General features: G+C 43.0%; 2 protein-coding genes across 9 annotated transcripts in view; one reads left to right on the forward strand and one right to left on the reverse strand.

Annotated features, from left to right (window-relative positions):
• The window catches only part of ATP8B1 (ATPase phospholipid transporting 8B1), a 116,949-nt gene extending 114,520 nt beyond the window's left edge, over positions 1-2,429 (forward strand). For both annotated transcript variants that reach the window (XM_077777688.1, XM_077777689.1), the window contains 2 exons: positions 837-967; positions 2,144-2,429. In XM_077777688.1, coding sequence (XP_077633814.1) covers positions 837-967; positions 2,144-2,368 — 356 coding nt within the window. In that variant the 3' untranslated portion in view covers positions 2,369-2,429. The remainder of the gene's footprint in view (positions 1-836; positions 968-2,143) is intronic.
• Positions 1-19,145, reverse strand: part of LOC144242711 (uncharacterized) — a 53,710-nt gene that overhangs the window by 20,254 nt on the left and 14,311 nt on the right. For 5 of the 7 annotated variants that reach the window (XM_077777690.1, XM_077777692.1, XM_077777693.1 and 2 more), the window contains exons 1-3: positions 16,168-16,432; positions 14,539-14,737; positions 2,545-2,619 (exon numbers count right to left, since the gene is read on the reverse strand). In XM_077777690.1, the coding sequence (XP_077633816.1) occupies positions 2,545-2,619; positions 14,539-14,737; positions 16,168-16,293 (400 nt within the window). In that variant the 5' untranslated portion in view covers positions 16,294-16,432. Of the gene's footprint in view, positions 1-1,063; positions 2,007-2,104; positions 2,620-14,538; positions 14,738-16,167; positions 16,433-19,145 lie in introns of those variants that run through there. The other 2 variants (XM_077777696.1, XR_013338432.1) reach the window with 2 other exon arrangements.

The raw sequence follows: 19,145 nt of genomic DNA on the forward strand, positions 1-19,145 counted from the left end.
GACCGTTGCTATAGCAACCCTCTTCTTGGGATTATGCTCATTTTTTTTTTAACGATTGTTTCTGTTGACATTGTTTTGTGTTTTAAAAAATTTAATGCCCTGTTATTTAGAATATTCCCAAAGGGAGTGTTTTTAAACACACATTTAACAGTATAAAAACACATTTTTTTAAAAGTATTTTTATAAACCTAGAGTGTAAGTACAGAAAACAGTGTGCCAGATTTGGCTCTAGGGGAAAATTACAGCTTTAAAATTGGGTAAAATATATGATTACCTGGTTGTGTGATAGAATTGTTACTTTTTCTGACATAAACCAGCAGCTGAAAAAGTATGTCTCTGGTCAGATGGCTGTGGGGTTTTGTTTAGAAGTGGCCATAGCTAATTCTGTTATCCTGGGCGAACCTTTACACTTCTCCACCACTCGAGAAACTTACCATTCACCCCTCAGGTCTGACTAAATGGCGTGACCCGAATAAAACACCTAGTGTAAGACCTGATTGTTACTGTTATCTGGAGTTTCAAGCTATAAATTTTGGAATGTAAATTCCTGGAAAAATTGAGAAGTAGAGATGGCCTAATTTTCCATTTTTTCCTAATAGAATGTCAACAAACGTAACTTTTTCCCCCTTAGTTGTTGATCGATGTACATTTGCCTTCCTAATTTTGCACTGCTGAGCCTATTTTAAAATGTTCATTCCTTTAAGCAGTGACCAAATGTTCTGGGGGGGCCAATCTGACTGTAAAACTCTGTCACAGATAACGCACGTAAGGGTTACGGAATAAAGCTGCGCTCTTCGGATAAGGACCTTTGTGACTCACCCCCCATGTTTTTGCAGGCACAGCATCCAACGCCTTGAGACAGCCGTACATTTGGCTGACCATCATCCTAACCGTCGCAGTGTGCTTACTGCCCGTGGTCGCCGTCCGTTTCTTGTCAATGACCATCTGGCCATCAGAAAGTGACAAGGTACAGAAAAAAGAGTATTCTCCTCATTCTGAGTGCCCCTCACAGAAATCAAACTGTGTCCCCGCAGCAGCTTTCCTGCAAAATTTCAAACTCGTGGGTAGTTCGGTATGGATGTCTTTTCAATACTACTTCTCTTTAACTCCGTCTTGCAAAGAAGTCTTTTGGGACTGGGATTTTTGTTTGCATGCTTTTTATTTTAAACATTATCAAAGGGAGGATAATATAAGGAACCCCCATGCATCTATCCCCTCAACTTAAGAATTACAGTATTAACACTTTGCCCTGCAAATAGGTTGGAGATTCGCTCTTTTCTTTCCTTCCTTTCTTTCTAGAAAAATGCCACCTCTTCTGGTGGAATCGTCTGAGCTACAAGTTGTTCAAATAACGTATCACTTCGATTCACATAATCATCAGCAGGCTTCAGGCTCTGGAGACTGAGCACCTAAAAGTCTGTCAAAAGCACTGGGGTGCTTTCCATCTCTCCCTTCTGCATTCCTCATTAGGAGCTAGCTTCACCTTGAAGTTGGGGGATGGCTACAGTTGCAGGCGGCTCCTCCTGACACACCCCTCTCCAGAAGCATACAGGAGGCTGCTCCGTAGCTTTCCCTGAGGAGCCCGGGATTGTGCACGGGAGGTCCCAGGCCCCGCCTCGCACGCAGGTCTCCTTGGCCAGTAGAGGTCACAGGGCCGCTCCCGGACCGTGCGGGGCAAGGGAAGTCAATTCAGTCCTGGTCCTGGGAGCGGCGTGGCTATATGCGGGAAAGGAGTACTTGGCTCTACTCGGTTTTCAACAGCAAGGAGAGAGAAGATGCTAGGCAGGCAACCTTCAGGGCCCCCTAGACCTTCTCCCTTTTCTCTGGGCCAGAAGATGCGGTAGCAACAAGGGAAAGAGAACGACCCAAGTTTCTCTTGGGCCTGTCCCAGTCTGATTTGTCAGTGGCAAAGAACAGTGGCGCGCGGGGAGCGGGAACTTGGGCTCCCCATTTTCTAGAAGGTCCGAGCCCTTGCAAGTGTTACCACCCTCTGGGCGCGTCCTATCCTGCAAAAAGGAGGACAGCGATGCCGCCTTAAACAAGTCGGCCTGGAGTAGGTAACCCACCCCGGGGACCTCCGTGCCGGCCCACCCCCGCCACCCACCGCGTTTCACTGTGGGCCTCGCCCCTCTCCCCGCCACAGATCCAGAAGCACCGCAAGCGCTTGAAAGCCGAGGAGCAGTGGAAGCGGCGGCAGCAGGTGTTCCGCCGGGGCGTGTCCTCGCGGCGCTCCGCCTACGCCTTCTCGCACCAGCGCGGCTACGCGGACCTCATCTCCTCCGGGCGCAGCATCCGGAAGAAGCGCTCCCCGCTAGACGCGATCATCGCCGACGGCACGGCGGAGTACCGGCGCACCGTGGAGGGCTGACGCGGCTGCCGCGAAGCCATCACGCACGCACACACAGACGTCTGTTTTTTTATGAAAGACTCTCAGGCCTTTTTTTTTTTTTTTTTTAAAGTGGCTTTGTCACGAGGGTGTTAAAGACACAACCTTTGCAACAGAGTACTTGGGCTGGACTATTGCAATAGCGAAGCCAAGAATACCTGTTCGGAAGTCCTCTTGTTCAGCTGGCTTGGGTTCGTTAGGATTCAGAGGGGATGTCGTAATCCAGTCGCCACCTAGGACAAGAGAATTAGAATATTTCAGTGCAAATGGTACTGCATTGTAAAATTACAATTAGCTCATTCCTGTCTGGGGCCTTCAACATACATAACCAGAGGTAACTGTTTTGCCCCATTGGGTACCTTGTTAATGAAGATCTTTTATTTATAATGGCCACGACAGAAAAATCGTGAATGTTCATCACCTGGAAGCTAAGTGGTCCAATGACATTTGAGAGTTGATAATGAGCTGCACGGTTTCATGTTCTCCTATTAAGAGTTCAATCAAGGAAAATTCACATTTCATGAGTACAAGGTTTCAGTCTGCTTCAGTTTACTACCAGGTTAAAAGTGTGCATCACCTACCTTTACTCTTACTACTGCATATTATTTTAGCCACTTCCTTCCCTCCTTTCATTTAAATATTTATGGGCTTTTTTTTTTAAAAGGTTCTTAAAAACAAGGGTATCAGTGATAAATTGTGATTTTGTAAAGCTTTCTTTTGAAAAGCGAACCTTGTGCCTGCCTACACGTGTTTTATAAGGGACTTGAACAGAGACCTCACTTTTTCACTTGTCTTCATAGAAAAAAGGCTGTTGGCAGCCACATTTCTAACAGTGTATCCTTTAAAATAGAAAATAATTTTAAGCAGTTAAGGAAACTATCCTCAAAGAGGCAAAAGTTATTTTTCTAGAAGCTTTTCACACACTAGTTTCCATATTCCAGTGAAGATATATACAAGTGTTTTCAATAATTCTGTTCTTTGCCATTAGGCTGTGAATGTCCACATTTATCTGTCCCTTTGAATTCCTATGAGGAAATCACATCATGTATATAGTTCACATTCTAGGTAGGATAAAAGAATGTATGCCTCTTTTTTCTATGGAAGTAAAGTTCTGGAAGTTTACAACTTTCTCTTGTAAATAAACTGTAAATTGTTTCTTTTTTTGGTAAAGAAAAGTTTGCTTGTATTATTCTGTTTTCTCTCCTGTTTTGTGAATTGTGGGAAAGGTCGACAACGCAAATGTGTCAAAGACTTACACTGTTGGGTGCAATATTAACAATTGTAAAATGCAAATTGCTTTGGATAAATTATTTCTATATTCTGTAAATCTGAGATTTAATGTATATTTTTGTTTAATAAATAAATGCTTTCGTAAAATCTTTGGAAAGCATCTTTCAAGTAGGGTATATGACATAAGAATGTAGGTCTGCAAGGTTTCTAAAGAAACGGGTGCTTTGGTGGTGAGAAATAAATAAGAGGGGCGGGGTATTGAGTATTGGGGGAGAAATGACTGAGAAAAGGCCATTAGCCTTGAAAGGTGAACGGTACAGATTTAGGGCTGGCACTATCAACTGTGTCCTGGGAGGGTACATCTTAGAATACTTAGATGAAGCACAATTTTTTAAAATGACCTTGGTTCTGAAACCAGAATAAAAACATAGGTAACTTTTCACCTATGGGGCTAGGAAGTGAGCAAATGATCAAAGGGGAATTAGGATGCTGAAGGGCAGGAGAGCAGGTGGGGACGAGAAGGGGGACCTGAGGCTGCAGTCTGGGAGGGCGGGGTGTGATCAGCCAGCTGCAGGACAGGCAGGCAGCTCCCGGACAGTGCCGGAAGCTGTGACCCCGCTAAGGAAATGGGACTGTGCCACAGAGAAGGAGGTTCTCTGCAGAAAGCCGTCGGTGGGGGACTTCTGTGTGAGGCACAATTGCCAGCAGATGATGACAGTCTCAGCCTAGGGGTGCTTTAAATGGTGCGAAATCAGGAGCCCCATTTTCCTATCCCACAATTGACTGTCTCCTTCTGGAGCAGAACTTCATGTCTGGATCTTTGGAAATGGGATAAAAGTTGATGGAACAGATTAGACTCTGCAATAGAAATTGTATGAGAAAAATTTCTGAGCAGACCTGGGAGATAATCCCTTTTAAAAAAGCCACTTTTCCGCCTAGGATGTCCTACTGTATTTAAATTGGCTGAGGAATATACGTTTTTAATCAAAGAGCACCACCTAAAGGTTCTTACTAACGATCAGTACCAGAAACTCCAATAATGATACCCAGTGGGGTAAAATGGTCTAAAAAGGTGCCAATGTGATAGCAAAACACACCTTAATGGAGTTTATATATTAAGTCGTTGCCTTCATGTGATGTGGGTGAAGCTTATGAAAATTGAAAGACTTTTTCTAAAAGTCCTATCAGAATCTGCTTGAAAGTTATGGCTACAGTAAAACTTCGGGTGCATTTATAATTACAAAAAGTCCTATCTAAACACTGTAAAAATTGATTTTCTTGACTTAAATAGACAGTTCTTCAAAGAAAATATATAAATGGCCAACAAAAGTATAAAAATATCAACATTAGTCATTAGGGAAATGCAAATCAAAACCACAGTGAAATACCACTTCAGATCCACTAGGATAACTATAAATAAAAAAAGGAAGGGCACCTGGCTGGCTCAGTCAGCAGAGCGTGTGACTCTTGATCTCAGGGTCATGAGTTCAAGCCCCACTCTGGGCTTGGAGTTTACTTTTAAAAAAAAGTGTTGGCAAGGATGTGGAGAAACTGAATCCCTTGCCCACTGCTGGTGGGAATGTAAAATGTCGCACCCACTGTTGAAACAGTTTGGCAGTTTCTCTATAAGAGAAACAATTACCATATAAACAGCAATTCTCCCAAGTACATGTATATTTACCCCCAAACCATAAAAATAGGTACTCAGATACCTGTACATGAATGTTCACAGCAGCACTTAATTGCAACAGCCAAAATGTAGAAACAACCTAAACATCCATCAAGAGATGAGTGCAAACACAAGAAGTGGGATTTACACATAATGGAATATCATTTAGCCATAAAAAGGAGTAAGGCTAGTTCAAGATAGAGACATAGGAAGATCCTGAACTCTTCTCCTCCCGGACACACCAGATCTACAGCTACAAATAAACAATTTCCCCTGGAAACAGAATCTGAGGGACTCCTAACACTGGGCAAACCACCTTCACTGAAGTGGGTAGGAAAGGCAGTTTGCAATCTTGCTGAAAACCCCACTTCCAGCATCTGAAATCCAGAGCTTCTCCATGAGGAGTGAAGGGTTTGAACCCTACATCGGGAACCCCAACTTCTAAGACCTACCCCTGAAAGGGAAGCCCCTGAAACTTACAGCTTTGAAAGCCAACAGGGTTTGCATTCCTGAGACCCGAAAGGCTATCGTGCAAACTGAGAAATGGCTCTTGAAGGACACCAGGGCCCAGTACAGGCGTGGCCAAACTTTACGTGAAAGAGGCCTATTTACTTACCTTAAAGCATCAGCCTGAGAGGCAGGCATCTAATTTAGCACACATCGAGGGGCCTGCCGGGGTGCTCTCCAAGGATGGAGGCCAGTAGACACTTCAAAAACAGTTCTTTTTAATCTAGGCTCCTTCTTCCTTTCCCCCAGCAGACACCATCTCCATGTCCTCCCTCTGCTGCCCTCCAGAGCACGGGTATCTCCCAGAGGGGAGCTGTTACAGGCACACGGTCCTGGTTTTACATCGGGTGCCTCAGTGTGAACACCCCTGGGGTCACCTGGCTCTGGGGACCAGCAGGGCCCACATTCCGGGACCCACAAGACTGTACCACCTGGAGAGACAGGGCATGGCCGGCTGACGCCACCGCAGTATCTCTTCCGTGATATGTGACCACGTTGCTGGTCCGGGAGCTTTGGCCTGAGGGGCAGGCTTCGGGCCCGGCACACATCTAGTGGCCTACGGAGGGACTCTCGGGGGAGGGAGGCTGGTGGACATCATGCTTGCCCTCTTTCTCCGCCTCACTCCAGCTTGTCCGTATCTCCCAGAAAGCAATTCAGACCCTCATCTGATGCCCTGCTTTTTCGCAGGTGCTACAGGGTGACATCTCTAGGCGGCCTGGCTGTGGTGGCCGGCCGGCTAATGCGTCACACAGGACTGTGTCACCAACAGAGAAACCCTTTTTAACTGTCTACCATTTCCAGTGCACAGCAAGAGGAGCCCAGTCTCTGTGAAAGAGGCCTATTAGCCAATCTCCACGGCTACATCTGAGGGACAGACTTGTAATCACACACACATCTAAGGGCCGACTGCAAACCTTTCCAGAGACCTCAGAGGGCTATCTTTCTGTTCTCCCTCTGCTATGTTTCCGAGCACCAGTATCTCCCAGAGCGGGGCTTGTATAACGTCTGGCGGCCCCATTTTTATGTCTGCTGCCTTTTTTGCGGCTACTGCCTCGGGGATGCCCCTTAACTGCTCAGCGCTGGTGGCCAGGAAGGTCTGCATTCCTGTATTCCATACGACTGTAACAAATGGCAGGTGGTCTCTAGCCCGCTAAAAACCCCAGGGCACAATACACACCCCCAAGACTGAAACATACCCCCAGTCTTTCTGTGATAAAGGACTATTTGCTTGTCCTGGAGCTTTGGCCCAAGGGCAGGTTTTTGGTTTGACATACATCTAGAGACTTACTAAGATGCTGTACTTAGTCGTAAGTTGGTAGATGCCATCCTGTGCCCTCCATCTGCCTTGCTTCAGTTCACTGCTATCTCCCAGAAAGGAGCTCAAATAGATAGTTGCCTGGCACCTCAATTTTTGTGACTGACTCTCAGGACATTTCCAAGGTGTCTTGCTTTGGTAGTCGGCAGGACCTAATGTTTGCAGTCCTACAGGACTGTATACATTTGTATACTTTAAAAGCTGATGGGGCACCTGGGTGGCTTAGTCAGTTAAGCGTTCGACTTTCGCTTAGGTTATGATCTCGCGGTTCGTGGGTTCAGGCCCTGCGTCAGGCTCTGTGCTGATTGCCAGCTCAGAGCCTGGAGCCTGTTTCAGTCTGTGACTCCCTCTCTCTCTGACCCTACCCTCCTCACACTCTCTCTCTCTCTCTCTCTCTCCTAGCAATAAAATTAAAAAATAATAATAATAATAATAAAAGCTGTTGCCTGAGGGTCTGATTTATAATCAGCCTGAATCTAGGTGCCAACTTTGATCCTCCTCTATGGGACAGCTAAAGAATACAATAAATGAACTGAAAAATAACCAGAGGGGTTCAAAAGTAAACTAGATGAAGAAGAAGAAAGGAAAAGAAAACTCAAATACAGGGCAGCACTCATCCAATCAAAGCAGCAAAAGGAAGAAGAAAAAAAAAACAATGTAGAAAAGTAAAGATAGCTTATAGGACTTATGAAATAACATCAAAGACCAACATTTGCATTAAAAGGTTCCAGAAGAAGGCGAAAAGAGAAAGGGGCAGAAAGCTTATCTGAAGAAAGAAAAGCTACCTGAAAATTTCTCTAAGTTGGGGACAGAAACAGACATCCAGATCCAGGAAATGCTGAGAGTTCCAAATAAGAACCTGCAGAGACTCAAACCAACACACATTATAATTAAAATGTCAAAAGTTAAAGATAAGGAAAGAATTTTAAAAGCGTCAAAAGAAAACCAATTTCTTATGTAAGAGGGATTTTCCCCCATAAGAAGATCAGATTTTCCAGGAGAAATGTTGGTGACCAGAAGGGAGTGTTATTCAAAGTGCTGAAGGAAGAAAACTTCCAACCAAGAATACCGACCATACCTGGCAATGTTTTCATTCAGAATTTAAGGAGAGATAAGGAGTTTTCCAGAGAAGCAAAGGCTAAAGGAGTTCATCAACGCTACACTAGCTTTAAAAGAAATTTAAAAAAAAATTTTTTTTTTTTTTTGAGAGAGAGAGAGAGGGAACTGGCGAGAAGGAGCAGAGAAAGAGGGGACAGAAAATCTGAAGTGGGTTCCATGCTGACAGCAGAGAGCCCAATGTGGGACTCGAACTCACGAATCGTGAGATCATGACATGAGCTGAAGTTGGACGCTTAACCGAATAAGCCACCCAAGTGCCCTGTCTTAGAAGAAATTTTATAAAGAGATTTCTTTAAGCTAAAATGAACGGTGCTAATTAGTAACAAGAAACACAGAAGTATAAATCTCACTGGTGAAGGTAAATACATAGTAAAATTCAGAGACTAATGTAAAGGTGGTAGGTTAATCACTTACAAAGCTTGTATGAAAGCTGAAACAGAGAAGTATAAAAATACCTAAAACTACAATAATTTTTTGAGGGATACACAAAATAAAAAGACTTAAATTATGAACAAACATATAAAACTGGTGGGCGGGAGTTAAAACTGTAAAGCTTTAATGATGTTCAGACTTAAGTTGTTATCAACTTAAAATACACTGTTATAAGCTGTTACATGTAAGGTTCACAGGAACCACAAAGCAAAAACCTACAGTAGATACACAAAAGACAGAAAGAGAATCGAGCATACCAATACAGAAAATCACCAAATCACAAGGGAGGAAAATAAGAGAATAAAGAAAGGAAAAGACCTACAAAACAGTCAGAGAGCAACTGACAAGGTGACAATTAAGTACATACATATCAAGAATTACTTTAAACATAAAAGAACGAAATTCTTTTATCAAAAGGCACAGAGTAGCTGAAAAGATAAAAGACACAACAATATGCTGCTTACAACAGATTCACTTCGGATGGAAGGACACACACAGACTGAAAGTGAAGGGATGGAAAAAGTCCATGCAAATGGAAACCTTAAAAAGAAAGCTGGGGTGGCTATAGTTACATCAGACAATACAGACTTTCAAACAAAGATTGTAATAAGAGACCAAGAAGGTCATCATATAACAATAAAAGGGTCACCCACCAAGAGGATATGGCATTTGTAAGTATTTATGCACCCCCAAATAGTAAAATACCAAAAAGCAAATATTAACAGACATAATGAGAGAAATAACCAGCAATACAATAATACTATAGTACTTTAATACTCCAATTTCATCAATGGATATATCATCCAGACAGAAAATCAATAAGGAAACATTGGCTTTAAAAAATACACTAAGGGGGCACCTGGGTGGCTCAGTTGGCTAAGTGTCCGACTTCAGCTCGAGTCATGATTTTGTGGTCCGTGGGTTCGAGCCCTGCATTGGGTTCCAGCTGGCAGCTCAGATTCTGAGCCTGGAGCCTGCTTCAGATTCTGTGTCTCCCTCTCTCTCTGGCCCTCCCCCGCTCGTGCTCTGTCTCTCTCTGTCTCAAAAATAAATAAACCAAAACAAATTTTTTAANGAAAACAACAGAAGACACATTCTCAAGTGCATAAACAATATTCTCCAGGATAGATCACATATTAGGCCAATTTAAAAAAATTTAAATCATATCAGGCATCTTTTTTCTGACTCTAATAGATGAAACAAGGAATCTATTACAATAAAAAACTGGAAAACTCACAAATATGTGCACATCATACAACATGCTACTGAACAACCCATGAGCAAAAAAAATATCAAACAGAAATAAAAAGTGCTTTGAGACAAATGAAAATACAACACACCAAAATTTACGAAACGCAGCAAAAGCAGTTCTAGGAGGAAAGTTCACAGCAATGAATGCCTACCTCAAGGAACAAGAAAAAACTCAAAAAAACAACACTTAACTTTACACATCAAAGAATAAGAAAAAGGGGAGCAGAGCCCAAACTTAGAAGAAAAAAATTAACAAAGATCAAAGCAAATATAAATGAATAAAGACCAAAAAAGCAATAGAAAAAGGTAAATGAAAGTAAACTGGTTTCTGAAACGATAAACAGAATGTATAAATCTTTAGCTAGACATGCCAAGAAAAGATTGGTACCACAGAAATACAAAGGATCATGACTGACCACTATGAAAATTATATTTGAACTGGACAACCCAGAAGGAAAAATTCCTATAAACCTACATCTATAAGACTGAATCATGAAGAAACAGAAAATCTAAACAGATCAATTTTCCTAAACTGGTAAGGAGACTGAAGTAATAATCAAAAACCTCCCAACAAACAAAAGTCTAGGACCAGAGAACTTCACTGGTGAATTCTACCAAATAATGCCAATCCTTTTAAAACTCTCCCAAAAAAACAGAAAGAGTACTTCCAAATTCATTTTATGAGGCCAGCATTATCCTGCTACCAGAATATACCACAAGAAAAGAAAATTACAGGCCAGTATACTTGATGAACATAGATGCAAAAATCCTCCATAAAATATAGGCAAACAAAATTCAACGATACTTATTAAGAGGACCATATGCTTCAACCAAATGGGATTTATTCCAGGGGTGCAAAGATGGTACAACATCTACAAATCAATGTACTATAACACACCAACAAAATAAATGATGAAAATCACTCAATCATCTCAAAAGATGGGGAAAAAAAGCCTTTGACAAAATTCACCATTCACTGGTAAAAACTCTCAAAATGTGGATATAGAGGTAATGTACCTCAACATAATAAAGACCAAATATGACAAGCCCACAAGTAACGTGATACTTAAAGGTAAAAAGCTGTAAGCTTTGGGGCACCTGGGTGGCTCAGTCAGTTAAGCGTCCAACTTCAGCTTAGGTCATGATTTCACAGTTTGTGGGTTAGAGCCCCGCGTCAGGCTCTGTGCTGACAGCTAGCTCAGAGCCTGGAGCCTGTTTCAGATTCTGTGTCTCCGTCTTTCTCTGACCCTCCCCTTCTCACGCTGTCTCTCTCTCTCTCTCTCTCAGAAATAAATAAAACATTAAAAAAAAAAAAAGCTGTAAGCTTTTCCTCTAACATCAAGAACAAGACACGGATGCCCACTCTCCCCCTTTCAGCCAATAAAGTATTGGAAATCTTAGCCAGAGAAATTAGGCAAGAAAAAGAAATAAAAGGCACATAAACCAGAAATGAAGTGAAACTGTAACTATTTGCAAATGACATATTATGGATAGAAAATCCTAAAGATACTACCAAAAAATCTGTTAAATCTAAAAAACTCAGTGGAGTTGCAGGATACAAAATCAATATAGAAAAATTTGTTGCATTTCTTTTTTCAATTTTTAAAATTAAAAAACAATATTTATTATTGAGAGACAGAGACAGAGCATGAGCATGGGTGAGGAAGAGAGAGGGAGACACAGAATCTGAAGCAGGCTCCAGGCTCTGAGCTGTCAGCACAGAGCCTGATGCGGGGCTTGAACTCATGAACTTTGAGATCATGACCTGAGCTGAAGTTGGACACTTAACTGACTGAGCCATCCAGGCACCCCAGCATTTCTATACACTAATAACAAAGTGGCAGAAAGAAAAATTAAGAAAACAATCTTACTTACAGCTGAATCACAAAGAATAAAATACCTGGGAATAAATTTAACCCAGGAGGTGAGAGAACTATGCACTAAAAAATATAAAATATAGATAAAAGCAACTGAAGATGACATAAATAAATGGAAAAATATTCTGTGCTCATGGAATGGAAGAATTAGTATTGTTTAAATGTCCACACTATCCAAAGCAATGTATAGATTTAATGAAATCCTGGTCAAAATTTCAATGGTATTTTTTCACAGAAACAGAACAAACAATCCTAGAATTTGTATGTAACCACAAAAGACCCTGAATATCCAAAGCAATATTCAGAAGTAAAAACAAAGCTGATGGAATCACATGCCCTGATTTCAGACTATGTTACAAAACTACAGCAATCAAAACAGGATGGTATTGGTATAAAAACAGACACATAGATCAATGCAACAGAATAGAGAAATAAACCCACACACATATGGTCAATTAGTTTACAAAAAAGAGCCAAGAATATACAATGGGGAAAGAACAGCCTCTTCATAAATGGTGTTGGGAAAATTGGACATCCACATGCAAAAGAATGAAGCTGGACCAGTATCTTGCACAATACACAACAATAAGCTCCAGGGAAGATGGTGGAGGAAGATCCTAGCCTAACTTTGTCCCACAGATACACCACCCACATTCACGTAACTAACCCAGAAAATGACCCAAGGACCAGCAGAATGGCTCTCCAGACGTAAGGAGAAAGGAGGCTACATCCAAAATGGTAGGAAGGGCAAAGCCAGTCAGAAAGCAAACCAACCCATGAGACTAATTACAAATGGGAGGGACACACCACGTGCACGAAGGGAGAGGAACAGACCCCACACCAGGCACTCCCGACACAGGGGACCTACCCTGGGAAGACAAATCCCCATAACGTGGCTTTGAGGACCAGAGGGGCTTAACTTCGAGTTTGTACAATCAGTGGGGTTTAACGCCAGAACTGTAAAGATCAGTGGGCTGTCTCTGGGACAGCCAGAAAGCAAGGGCAATAGGAAACGGTCCCTGCCCTTGATGAGACAGCATAACAAACCCCTCAGAGATACGGCAGAGAAGCAGCACTTTCCATAATTTGGCTATTGATAGCGCCAAATGTCCATCAACTGCTGAATGGATAAAGAAGATGTGGCATATATACACAATGGAATAGTACTCAGCAATGAAAAAGAATGAAGTCATGCCATATGCAACAACATGGATGGAACTGGAGAGTATTATGCTAAGTAAAATAAATCAGTCAGAGAAAGACGGATATAGGTGTTCACTCATATGAGGAATTTGAGAAACTTAACAGAAGACCATAGGAGAAGGGAAGGAAAGATAAGTTACAGAGAGGGGGGCAAACCAGAACAGACTCTTAAATACAGAGAACAAACTGAGGGTTGATGGGTGTGGGGGTTTGGGGGGTGGGGAAAATGGGTGNATTTATTTACTAATCTCAAAACATGCAGTGGAGCAGCAGAGAGCTTTAGGAGACTTCTCCAGAACAAAAGAGCTGGGGGGCACCACCTGCCCTCACCCCAGCCTAGAGACACAGATGTGACCTCTCCCCACCTAGCTTGCTAACACCACACCCCGCCCCTGCGTTCCCCTGTGCGCTACCCTATCCGACTGCCCCGCTCAGCGGGAGTCCATGCCAAGAGACACCACGAGCTTCTCCTTGTGCAAGCAGCTCCCCACCGGCCACTCCAAAGTGCCTCCTGCCCTGGGGGAGGGGAGGGTAACGGGCAGGGGCTGGATGCAGACACGTGATCTGACCGCTGGCCCTGCCTATGAGCAGAAACCTCACAAGGACCAGTACAAAGAAAGAGAGAGCCTGGTAGTTCAAGGTCACCGCAACCCCAGCAGACAGACTAGACTGGGGACAGACGTCTGTTCTGACTGCAGGCCCTGCCCACCAGTGAAAGCCTCTCAGGGGGCAACACAGAGAGAGGCCCCTGCAGTTCAGTGTGACCAGTTCAGTGTGTCCAGGCAGATGGGCTGAGGGCAGGCATGCGGCCTGACCCAACTCAGCCCAGGGCAGCGCCACACTGGCCCCTTAAGAGCACTGGGAGCAAACTCTGCCCCCGCCAGGCAGAGGGCCACTGCAGACACCTGTACCGAGGCGGACATGGCTCAGCCACAGGAGCAGGGCACACTCAACACACCTCTCGATCCTCTGTCCCCGTCTGTGGGAAGAGGAACTGGGTGGGCTTCTCTGTTGCCTCGCCACCGGAATTTGTTGCCTAGTTAGATCTCACTGTTGTCTCTGTGAAGACCCCCTAACTAACACGTGGGCTCCCAGGGAAGCTACACTTTAACATTTGCCAGGGACAAAATGACTCAACCAAACCTCAAAGCATGGGACCTCTCCCTGCCCTGAGCCCACACTGTACATCTGCTTTATTTTTAAAATATCCCCAAAAAACATTCCAAAGATAAAGATAAAAAACTTTCTTCGTTTCCATTATATTAAAAAGTCATTCAACCTTGCACAGACTGAAAACATAAGATAGTGTGTAACTTCGTAGAATGCCCTTTGTCATAATAATCTGTAATCCTTATGTGAAAAAACCATACAACCCTGCACCACATGTTCCCTCCCCAGAGCGCTCTCTTCTTCGTGAAGACGGTGTATCCTGACAGCTGTCCTAGCTTGGGCTCAACTCAAACTCTTTTCCTTTTGAAAAATTTTAAAAGTTTGTTCATTTTGCATCAACATTTCTTGGCATTGTCGGCAGGACATCAGAGCAACTCACCTGAGGACACCTGGGGTCGCCTGGACCTCGGCTGCTCTGTGCCAACACCAGTCCTGGGTGCCCCTCCGGCTCCCAGCACTTCACAGGTGTGTCGGGGCACTTCGCCTGGCCACCCAGACCCCCTCAGTTCCAGTTGATGGTCCTGACTTCGATTCCTGCTGCTGATGGCTATCGGTAGTATTCTCTTGGTGGGAATAACCTAGAAGGGATGGAGTTGATGGATTGTTTTAATTTGGCATTATACAAATTGATGTTTTAATAGAAGGCTTGTGTAAATTTTCTGGCTAATAATAAGGGAGTCTAAACCATTTAGCTCTAAAGAGAACTGAGTGGGAACAGACTCCGTACCTCTCTCCTCAAAAGCGGGGGCCCTGAGAGGGACCTCGTGTGCTCCTGGAACCTGCATAAGGACGGGAAGATTTAGGTCCCGCACATTTCGGCCTGCTCGGGCGAATTCTGTCTGATGGGCACACTCATGGTTGTGACTCTGTATTTAAAAGGATAATGCTATTCTACTGTAACACTGCTCGGCCTATATTATGTTTTGAGCTCAGTAAAAAGATGGCCACTAAATGGATCTTTAAATTATCACACCGGGGTGCCTGGGTGGCTTAGTCGGTTAAGCGACTTAGTCCGACTTTCGCTTAGNATAAATAAATAAATAAATAAATTATCACACCATCTTGCAACTGGAGTAACTCTGCCAGAGATCAAATACCCTACATTCAGGCTTTTAAGCTCCTCCACAATAAAGATGGAGCTCCTCCAAGCGGGGGAGCTCAGGCCCCGGCTTCTACCTGTGCACAGAGGGGCCACACCCCAGATCCTACACCCTGAGCCTGGGACCCCGTGACCACTTTTTAAAATACTTATCCTAAAATAAAAATAAAATAAAGATGCTTTATGGGAAGTGACCCAACTGATGGACCATAGAGATAAGTGTGGACAGGGGTGCCTGGGTGGCTCAGTCGGTTAAGGGTCCGACTTCAGCTCAGGTCATGATCTCGTGGTTCGTGGGTTCGGGCCCTGCATCAGGCTCTGTGCTGCCAGCTCAGAGCCTGGAGCCTGCTTCAGATTCTGTGTCTCCCTCTCTCTCTGACCCTCTGCTGCTCATGCTCTCTCTCTCTTTCTCTCTCTCAGAAATAAATTTAAAAAAAAATTTTTTTTTTAATTTTTAAAAAAGAGAGGTAAGTGTGAACCAAAATTTAATAAGACTCCTGACCGTCTTCCTAAAAGTCAGGATGATGAAGAGGAGGAGGAAGACAGGCAGACACTGGAAATCCTCAACCCACCGCCCCATGCCCAGGCACTAGAACCAAAGTCCAATCCACAGACTGCTCCTCGATCCCCTCCAAAGGGCTGAGAAGCAATCAGGAGGGAGAGACAGGAAGCAGATGGAAAGATGGCAGTCTAAACTCTGAATCTGCTTCTGGCCTTGACAGGGGTGCCCCCGACCCCTGCCTTTACCTCCCCCTCCTCCTCTTCCTGTACCTCCACCTGGGCTGCTCCTATACGATCCTGGGGGCCAGCAGCACCAGCAGCTCCTGCTCCTCCCACCCTCACTATGAAGGAGCAAAGAGCACCCCCAAGCTGTCAGGCTACCCCCTTATGATGTTCAAACTGGAGTACCTCCCAAATCAGCGTGAAGGGGCCCGGACTCCCCTGGACTTCAATGGCCCACTTCAGGTTCCCCCACAGGAGCTCTCGATAAAATTGACAGTCGGGGGCGCCTGGGTGGCTCAGTGGGTTCAGCATCCAACTTCGGCTCAGGTCGTGATCTCGCGGTTCATGGGTTCGAGCCCCTTGTCAGGATCTGTGCTGACAGCCAGCTCAGAGCCTGGAGTCTGTTCCGGATTCTGTGTCTTCCTCTCTCTCTGACCCTCCCCTGCTCCCTCTCTCTGTCAGAAATAAATAAAACATTTAAAAAAAAATTTTTTTTTTAATTGACAGTGGGGAATGAATTGGTTGACTTTTTGTTAATTTTTTATTTTTAAGTAATCTCTACACCTAATGTGGGGCTCGAACTTACAAAACAAAGACCCAGAGTCACTGATCTCAAGAGTCACTGACTCAAAAGTCAGGTGTCTTGATCGACTTTTTAGTAGGCACAGGGCGACATATTCAATATTAAAGCTACTTCAAAGTGGTTGGTTTCATTAAAATAGACATGACTCTTAGAGTTACCAACATCAAATATAATACAGATACCTGTATTTTATTCTACCTGAATTTATGAGCTAAATTTGTGTTGTATTTTTTGCAATGTGTCAACGACTTAAAATGATTGATTTTGTCATATTATGTTCACATGGGTAACTGTAAGAACAAATGGGTTAAATATATAAAAAGGCATATAGCTTTCAAAATCTTTAGTAGCCTTGAAGTTTTTGCTAGGTAATTAAATGATAAATTGGTTCAAACTCATTGGATATTTAAGTCTTTTCCAAATAAGAGAAAATAATGAAACATTAAATACCAAACACAGGTTTACCGACTTTTGTCTTATTATAGGAAAACTAAAGATCAATTGGGTTTGTTATAAACATGTTTTACGCTTTATTAAAAGTCTGTATGGGGCGCCTGGGTGGCTTAGTCGGTTAAGCGTCCGACTTTCGCTTAGGTCATGATCTNGAAGCATGGTTTTAGAAATTATGAAATACATTCATAAATGCGCCAATCTAAAGAATACTGGGGGGGCACCTGGGTGGCTTAGTTGGTTGAGTGCCTGACTCTTGATTTCAGCTTAGGTCATGATCTCACTGTTCATGGGTTGGAGCCTCGCCTTGGGCTCTGTTCAGACAATGTGGAGCCTACTTGGGATATTCTTCTCTCCCCCTCTATTCCCCCCACACACACTTGTGCACACACACACTCTCTCTCCCCTGCCCCTGCTCGTGCACTCTCTCTCAAAATAAATAAATAAATGTTTTAAAAAAAAAAGAATACTAGTATAACAGTTCACAATTGCTTACTACTCAGTTTCTACTAGAAATTAAGGTTTTTAAGCATGAAAAATACTGATAAATGTAACTGAGACTATTGGAAATAATAAGGAAAAACTATTTGCAACTCTTATCACACAAAGGGCTAATCTAATACATAAAGACTTCCTTGGAACTGAAAGATTCTGACAATCCAACAGAAAAAAAATGGGCAAAGTACACGGACAAAACACACCCAAACACACACACACACACACACACACAAGAAATACAAACGGATCTTAAAAAAGACCTGTATCAGGGCACCTGGCTGGCTCAGTTGGTAGAGCATGTGACTCTTGATCTCATGGGTTTGAGCTCAAGGCCCATATTGGGGACAGAACTTACTTAAAAAAAATAAATAAAATAAGAAAGTAAACTTGCCTGTACTAAAGAAATGCAAATCAAAATGAGTTTGATAGACCATCCACACCTATCAACCTGACAAAAAAGGAAAGGTCTGGTAACACTGTTGAGACCATGGCAAAACAGACTTTCTTTCTTATTACTCCAGGAATATAAATTGATGAAATTCCAAGGAAGGCAACTTAACAATACCCATTAAAATTTCAAAGGCATGTACACTTAGATCACATTTCTCAAATTTCTCCTGCAGTTCTATTTGCCCACAGACCAAAAAACACGTATAATTACTGTACTGCAGCACTATTTGTAATAGCAACACGTTGGAGATGAGCAAGAAATCCACCATAAGGGACTAAAAGAATTTAATAAAGTACATTCTGACAACAGAACACAAGAAAACTAAAATGGAGACTAAGGGAGAAGAAGATCTCCTTGATTTACTATGAGAAGAGCCAAATGCAGAACTGTGTGTATGGTAGCTACCTTTTATGTAAAAAAACAAAAAAACAAAAAAACAAAAAACAAAGGAGGAAAAGAGTATGAATTGATCTATAGAATTAATGCAATCCCAGTCAAAATCTCACGAGATTTTTTTATTAAAAACTGCCAAGCTAATTCAATTTCAACTGACAAGCTAAAATTCAAATGGAAATTCAAAGAACCTAAAATAACCAAAATGAGAAAGAAAAATAAAATTGGAGGGCGAATGCTACTTGATCTCAAGAATTATTCTAAAGCTATTATAATCAAAGCAGCGTGGTATCAGCCTGAAGACAGCTAAATAGATCAATGGAACAAAATTAAAGTCCAGAAATAAACTGACACACATATATGGACAACCCATTTTTGACAAAGGTACAAAGACAAGGGAGAAAGAACAGACTTGTCAACAAATGATGCGGGAATATTTGTATATTCATATGCAAAAAAACCTCAACAATCAAAACCTCCCACAAAACTTAGATCCATACCTCCTACAGGCAAAAGATTTGAAAAGACACTTCAGGGGCGCCTGGGTGGCTCAGTTGGTTAAGCGTCCGACTTCAGCTCAGGTCATGACCTCATGGTTCGTGGGTTCGAGCTCCGTGTCAGGCTCTGTGCTGACTGCCAGCTCAGAGCCTGGAGCCTGTTTTGGATTCTGTGTCTTCCTCTCTCTCTGACCCTCCCCTGCTCACACTGTCTCTCTCTCTCAGAAATAAATAAAACATTAAAAAAAAAGAAAAGAAAAGACACTTCAACAAAGGGGATACACAGGAGTGA

Source organism: Crocuta crocuta, unplaced genomic scaffold, assembly GCF_008692635.1.
Source record: "Crocuta crocuta isolate KB4526 unplaced genomic scaffold, BGI_CrCroc_1.0 scaffold36, whole genome shotgun sequence".
Classification (NCBI taxonomy): Eukaryota; Metazoa; Chordata; class Mammalia; order Carnivora; family Hyaenidae; genus Crocuta; species Crocuta crocuta.